This window comes from Coffea eugenioides, chromosome 6 (genome assembly GCF_003713205.1).
Source record: "Coffea eugenioides isolate CCC68of chromosome 6, Ceug_1.0, whole genome shotgun sequence".
NCBI lineage: Eukaryota > Viridiplantae > Streptophyta > Magnoliopsida > Gentianales > Rubiaceae > Coffea > Coffea eugenioides.
Window position 1 is genome coordinate 51,878,812 of NC_040040.1, and position 7,820 is coordinate 51,886,631.

Here is a 7,820-nt window from a genome sequence, read left to right on the forward strand (position 1 = left end):
AGTTTTGCATCTTAAAAAACATGAAAGAGCAAAATCTCTCGTTAAACAAACTTCTGTGCTGAGCCTTTACATCTTCTGAAAACCTGACAATGGGTGAGATCCGAATACAATCTTCTCACTTTCACTCATCCTCATCCCAGTTGATGGAGATGGACACTGGACTTAGTCAATGAAGAGCTCCAACTTTTACACCCAATGTAGCATTTTTAAACGTTTTCTTGTTTCCTTCATGCTTAACAGGTCTAAATTCAAAATTATATGATCAGAAACTAGGAACAGCCTCCTATTAGAATCTACTTTCAGCCATTTCAACAAACATCTGCAGCAACCAAAAATATAAAATAAATATAACATTATTTTGGACATCTGAACATAATCAAATAACAGCAATTTCCATGTTAGTTGTTACTGAAATGCGGGCATTTGTATGAAGGTCAATTTAACTTGTTGATTAATAGCAGCAGTATTTACCAGTGAATTGACCGTTGAAGGAATTCAATTAAAACCGGCGAGGAGGAATATATGAAAAGAGGAGTGAGATTCAGGCGATCAGTTGCTTCATCGTTGACCCTGCAGGCTCGGCAGAGCTCTGCCATGGCTCTCTTTGGAAATTGCTACTATAGCTTGAAGATGTACTAGTTGCTCCTTCATGGTGCCCTGTCTCCGAATCAACTGGCAAACAGTGAATTTGCAGAGGACCAATGACGAATCCCAATCAAAGCTGAAAAGAATAGGTGCTCAAACTTTCTTGAAGATGATGAAAAGCGGAAACTGAAGGTAACCATGATTACAAGAAGCCAGCTTTAACTCCCCGAAGTCAAAAGCGATCTGAGTATGGTTAAAATGCTGAAAGCTGACAAGTTTTCATTTCACCATTCTCTGCTAAAGATTCTCCAGCATTCTTAAAGGTTAAAAATGCTGAATTATCCAATGTTATACCAATAAAAAGAAGGCTGAATCCAACATGGAAATGGAAGCAATTATACCAAGCAAGAATGCTCAAAATCTTTATGCAATTCGCACAACTTCGAAGTAAATACTAATGAATTAACAATCTTGGCCTGAATCAGTCCTTTAATTGTTAGCATTACAAAGAAGCCACTGACTCCAAAATAAATGCTTTAACGTTTTTTATCAAACAAAACCTCAGTCTTTAACAGTAGCAAAACTGCAGGTACTCCTTTCCATATTACGGATTCATAAACTGTACAAAGTGTTCAATGAATATATCAGATGGCTATGATATAAACACAAAAATACATTCCTGATCATACCCAAAAAGGGCCTCAAGAAAATGAGGAAACAGATGAGGGGGCTTTCTATTCTACAAGAATGGTGGTCACAAGCCAAGACGGAAGAAAACATATGGAACAAGATCCACCACAGACCATGCAAGGCCAGTATATTGAAGAAGCCTTATACCAGTGTCAACATCAAATGTCTCCTGGTGGGAGAAAAAGAGCAATTTCTGTAGATAACCTGCTTGTCTTGTCCCATCTGACTTTTTACTCATGGCAGAAACACTTAGTGTTGGGATGTAGCTTGTCGATTTAACTGGGATGCCCAAGATATTAGCCACTATGGGAAGAATCCATTTGGCAAGAGCCTTGCTGCAAAACTTTACAAGCAGTATAGTGGGAATTCCAACCAAAGCTCTACCCAGAAATGCTAGAATAGCTAAATCAGATGTAAAGAGGCGTGGAACATCTTCGTGGTGAAAATGATGATAAGTCTGCTGGATCCCGATTACCTGGATGGTAGCATCATTTTAAATTTTAAAAACTCAAGACAGTAATGGATCAGTTAATAATGGAAAAACCAATAATGGAAAAAATTTCAAGAAAAAACCATATATTAGGAAACAAAATGCAAAAAATCAATAATGGAAAATAATTTTTTAAAAAAAAAGCATTTCAAAAGAACAAAAACTTTTATATCTGGGCCACCATATAGATCAGTTAATAGTCCTTTTACATTCCTTTTTAAGTATTACACTCCCAGATAGTGAGGTGGCTCAGGAAACTGTGGGACCTATTGCAGGAGGTATCCGGTAAAAAGTCCAACTGTAATAGATTAAATGATCATCAAATCTCATAACCAACATTTCTGGGGGGAACTCTAAAATTTCTCTGTACAAGTTTTAATTGGTACTAACATCTCATAAGCAATCTCCAACTGCACAAGGACTTTCTTTTTTTCTTTTTTTTTATCATTTGTGTATGTCTGCGTAAAGGGAGGGGACGGCAAAAGCATAAATTGGACAGTGTAAGGGAAAAAGCATCTCTGACATAAAATTTGGATGAGGCAGAAACTCTTGAAATTCTCAATAACAAAAATAAGCGTTCAGGGCAAAAAACAAGAATTAAAGTCTTGCATGAGATATGCCCGTGAAGCAATATATTTTACTGGGAATTACCCTCGACCCAAAAAGTACAAAAAATAGCACCTCAAGTTTCTCAGCATTTGCCTTTTTCATCGTCAGTGTTTATGTTTCTTCTGGAATTTCATAAAAACATTTTGGAAACAATCTTAGATTCCCTATTTTGGCAAGACAAAGTTTAACACCATAATAGAGAATAAAGTTTCAGATTCACATTTCACAAGCAGCAAATAGTTGATGAGATATGCAGTCCTTACTATTCCGAGTGCAACACCATTGAAGGCTGTGTGATACTCAAAACTTGGAGTTGCAAACTCTGGTGTTGGGTAAGCAAACAGCAACAACAAGCTAAGGACAGTCCAGAAGGTTGAAACTGAAACAAAATTCAAAACTATCACAAACTAAAAGAATTCAATAAAAGGTAAGACTGAAGAATCAAAATCAGAGCCCTTCAAGTACTAGTAAATAACATTGAACACAGATTGAATATGCACCTTCTCTTATTTGTGTGTCATATCATTTTTATCATTTCCCACATCCTACATTGAAGAATTTGATGATAACCCAAATCTCGCAATACCTAATTTCAAGCCCATGGACACCAAAAAGAATAGATTTTGGCATCCTCTTCTATGTCTTTCATTATCTCATAGTGCTACTGAGATGTTCAAGGAATGAATATTAGTTCTCTATTCTTCAACTGCTCTTTCAATTTAATGAATTATAAAAGATTTCAGCCTACTAGTTGTAATCTTGGCTAATTGGAAATCATACAAATTTTTGGAAGATTTAAGAGAAAGTTCACCAAAAAAATTGCAAATATAAGTTAAAAATACACGGTTTCTTGGCACCACAAACAGTATCAACGTACTGTGTAATGCAAAGTCAAGATCCATCCAAACCAACCCATTTTGCAAGAAATCGGCATCAAACCAGAAATGATCTAAATAAAAGATCCTCAACGTAGTAAAAGGAATAGACAGAAAGGAATACAGATTAAACTTTTATGCCAGTTTAAAAGCTAATATAAGCCTCTTCCTCTAATCTATACCATCAAATCAAAGAAGCTTAACAAGGACTTCTGTTGTTGTGGAAGGCCAAAATTTAATTATACTTGCTAGCATGTCCATGATGCTTTAACTACTTCTGTCTGATCCAAGATGCTATAACAATTTCATTTTTTTTTGAGATCCAGTTGCAGTTTCTTTATCATTCTGGATAGCTAAGGCTATTTTTACTTCCAATTTATAAATGCAGATCATTCTTAACCTCATTACTCTGGTAGTATCTCAAGCAAGGGAATTGGCTTATCAGGCCAAGGCCCAGCCTTTTTCAGAAGCTCTCATTGTTCCCAATCAGGTTCACCATTCTTAGGCCATTACCAATTTATTTTACATTTTTGTCTCATGTCACTGTCTCAATTTACTGCTAACTTTGCAAAGCCATTATCCGACTTTGCTTCTGCTAACCCCATAATTCATTGTCAGGAGCAATTTAATCAATTTAAATCAAACACATGAACTCCAGGTACAGGAATGCTTACCCTTTTTAGTTATTCTTTAAATTGTTTTGCTAACAATACTCACAATGACAGAGATTTCCAAACAGATATTTAGATATTTCCTTAAAATTCTGAAATCAGTAAAAGGGATGAGTAACTGACCATTCTGTTCTGAAACTACAAAAGCATCTATATATTCATGAATGGATAACCATATTGCCAGGACTCCCAAGCCAATTATTAGACCACCAATGACATCGATCAAGCTGTGCATGCCAAGGTAAATCCTTCCTACAACAGTGTCCTTAGGTTACATAAAGTAAGAATTAAAATCAATTACATAACTTCTGAAACTATTGAAGCTTACCCAGACCAATGAGACCAACAACCAAGCAGATGGTGGCTAATCCAACTAATTGTGTGAAGATATCACTAATTTCAGCATAGGATAAGACATAGTGCAAAAGATACCTGATTTATCAAAAAAAAAAAAGCTATTAAAAAGATAAAAACAACAAACTAATTAATGCAGCATAATATTAAATATGAAGCTAACCATCTCACTAGACATCCTAATACTAATACGAGCCGCACTACATTGTCCATTCTCAATTATTTAACAGATTACATGGATAACATATGAAACAACTGGTGAGATATGACTTATGTAAACATTATAGCTGCAGATTGCTAATTAAGATATGCGTAACTTCTGGTAACTAGTAAAACTATTAGGATAGATTTCAAGAGAGTGTCCTTTTGACTTAACTGACAGACCATGCCCTACTGGTTTGACTTGCTTGAGAGAGAGAGAGAGATTCATAGCATTTTTCAACTAGAAAACTTAACAGTTCTGTATAGTCAATAACAATGTTGATGTAGTTATGGCACTCAGGTAGTTGTTTAATCAATTCCATGGAATTGTCACAAGGATAGGAAGCAAGACAAAGTGCCAGTACTTCTTTTAAAGAATGAACTTAGCTTCTTTAGCCAGTTTCATGACCGATATAGACAATATAATCCTCTAATGTGGCAAACGATATGCAGAAATCTTCATACCCAGACAAGCAGACAGTGTTAAGAGTATGTGAAGAAGGCAATCCATATTCCATAGCATTTTCCTTCTCATCCTCTGTGGCAGTTACTCTCCTTACAGGTGGTGAACTGGGCCTAGGAGCTGCAACGACATCCTGTTATTCATAACCATCACAAAGATACACAGCCAAATCAGAATCAAGACTAAAAGCTGCAGAAGAAAACAGAATGGCACGAATGATTCAACATATAAAGCAATTACCTTTATACAATTCCCTATATAATCACAGAAGGCCATCAAAAGAGTCATCTGCCTAGCCAATTTGCAATGCCCACTCTACAACAGGACAATGAACATAACTCATTCATTCCAACGAAATTTCGAGAATGCATCTATATTGCTTACCATACAAACTACTAACAAAACCAAGCTATATTCAACAGGGAAACAAAATCTGATCTTTGTACTCAAAAAGCATAAAAATCAGTATAATTTCATAGGGAAAGAGAAAAAATCAAAAACCTGCTTACCCAGAAAAGCAAGGGAAGAAAAGCAGTGTAGAAAGGCACAGAAACAACACAAGATAGCGCAGTAAACAAACCATCCAAAAATCCATGCTGATATTTCTGCCAAAAAGAATCAAAATAATCAGAACCCAGAAAATTTTAAACAAAAATGCATATTTCCAGACAACAATAATGCATAAAAAACGGATTTTTTTGCCTTTTTTTTTTTGGGGTGGGGGGCCGGCGGAGAGAGGTGGTTGCAGAGGTAAGCAAACCTGGATCTTGAGACTAATGGGAGTGCCGGAGATGACTTGATGAGAAACCCAAGGTTGAGTCAAAGATCTAATTTTGCCGGTCACGTTTAGCATTGAAGAAAAAACGACCCATGAAGCAATTCCACCTAATAAACGAACTTGCCATCCACTTATGCTTTCCATGTTAATTGGTTCAGTTCTTCTTCCTCCCCAAAAAGGCAAAGCCCCCTTCTTTGTCCCTAGACTCCCTCGCTCTCTTTGATCTCTCTCTTTTTTCTCAGAGAAAGAAGACAGAAAGAGAGGTGGAGATTGGAAAGACCCACAACTATGTGGTTTGGTTTGGACTTGGACCTCAACTCGGACTCACCGAAGAATAGAAGATATATGCCTTCGCAAATTTAAAAAAAAAAAAAAAAATTTTTGGCACCTTATATTGCAGACACTAATTTGTGGCAATTGACCGTAAGAAAGTCATTAATTTCTTTGTCCTGAATTTCTGATGAATCCCTGTCGGATTGGCTGGCGGAGAAAAGTCAGGCAGAGGACCTTACACATGAAAGAACCTTCCATGCCTCTTGTCTTTTCTTTATTCCTTTTCTTAACTTCGAAATCCAAATTACTCTTTATCCATTTTTGTTTGAATTTTATTATGGGCTCCTCTGCTCTAGTTTACGTGTTTATCAGTTGCTCTGAGGGTACAAAATAAAAACAATAATGAATCTTCTTGAGAACTTGATTTCTAAAACATGCATTCTAGTTCAAAAAATCCAAATCCAAAATACAGAAGGCAGTTGAATATTAGGATCATTTTTTTTATAACATTTTGCATTAATGCAATAAAAGAAAATTCAGGGTGATATTTTTCGTTTACGAATTGTTTTTACTTCCACCTCTATTTTACGTTAGATGGTTAGTGAGGGTAGGACGCAGCGGGGCCTGGATCATTAACATTGCATGTGATACACCTGTACATCTTGTTTGTTTTTTGTTTTTTTGTTTTTTGTTTTTTGTGGTATTATTTTTATTGTTTTTTGTGGTATTAGGAGCTCCTAGTTTCTTATTTATGCCATAGTTATGAAGTCCGGCCTGACTCCGCCGTCAAATCGATCGACTCGTGAATCGGCCGTAGGGTTGGATTGGATCACTGATTAGATCGATTAAACAATAAATTTGTTGATCAGTTAACGACTCGACAGTTTAATCAATGAATCGGTAAACGGTTATCAATTAAACTGTCGATTAGCACTAAAACGTTAACCAAACTACTCAATATTCAAATCAAGTTTGGTTGGTGAACATTCGTTCAATTTTAGTTCGTCAACTAGTCAAATTAAGTTTGAACATTATTTTATATTCGATAGAAAAAAAAGTGTTCAAACTCAATTCGACAGAATAAACAAGCCAGTATTGAATAAAATTTCAAACTCATTAAAATAATCAAACAAGTTTAAATATTAGGGTATTCGCCTTGATTAGACTCATTTATACACTTACCGTCGGTGGAAGCATCAACTTAAAAAATGTCATTATTTTTATAATTTAAAATATATTATTATATTATATAATACAGCTATTATGCAGTTTTACTCTTATTATTTGATTAATTACCCGAAGAGATACCCATTGGCACATTATTTGCTTCCTTTTTGTCTTCAGAACCCATAACCGTAAGAACTGCCCATTTGCTCACAAAACTTCTACAAATGAAAAACGATGACCGGAAATAGAATTATTTTCTCCAAGAAAATAAGAAAAATAATTTAATTTAATTGTATCATAAACGTATTTTTTATCATTTTTTATCTCATATACATCATATCAAAAAATATTAAAATATTTTTTTATAAAAAATTATTCTAAATAATTTCCAATCCAAACACGTTCGATCCGCTCACGAATATTCTCAACTTATTCTAATTTTTGCGCGTGGTTTTCGTCCAGCCGTAGCCACTATTAGGTCCTCCGGCAGATGGATATTGACCGTGAAACAATGGAAAGGTGATTATGATTCAGGAAACGATTCATTTCAAAGACGTGTTTTTGTATCCGCGACTTATGGCCATTTCTGGAAGTTGAGAATTGTTGTTGTCTTATAAATTCTGAGAAAAACCAGCCCTACATAATTGACTAAGTCCAATGTAAT

General features: G+C 35.3%; 1 protein-coding gene across 1 annotated transcript; it reads right to left on the reverse strand.

The window, feature by feature from the left end:
* Positions 1-1,029: 1,029 nt before the first annotated feature.
* On the reverse strand, positions 1,030-6,044 carry LOC113773346 (lipid phosphate phosphatase delta). Its single transcript, XM_027317970.1, has 8 exons — positions 5,699-6,044; positions 5,448-5,543; positions 5,179-5,253; positions 4,941-5,071; positions 4,249-4,352; positions 4,044-4,172; positions 2,638-2,753; positions 1,030-1,750 (listed from the first exon to the last, which is right to left on the reverse strand). The coding sequence occupies exons 1-8, from the start codon at positions 5,858-5,860 to the stop codon at positions 1,340-1,342; spliced, it is 1,224 nt and encodes a 407-aa protein (XP_027173771.1). The 5' UTR covers positions 5,861-6,044; the 3' UTR covers positions 1,030-1,339.
* Positions 6,045-7,820: the final 1,776 nt, after the last annotated feature.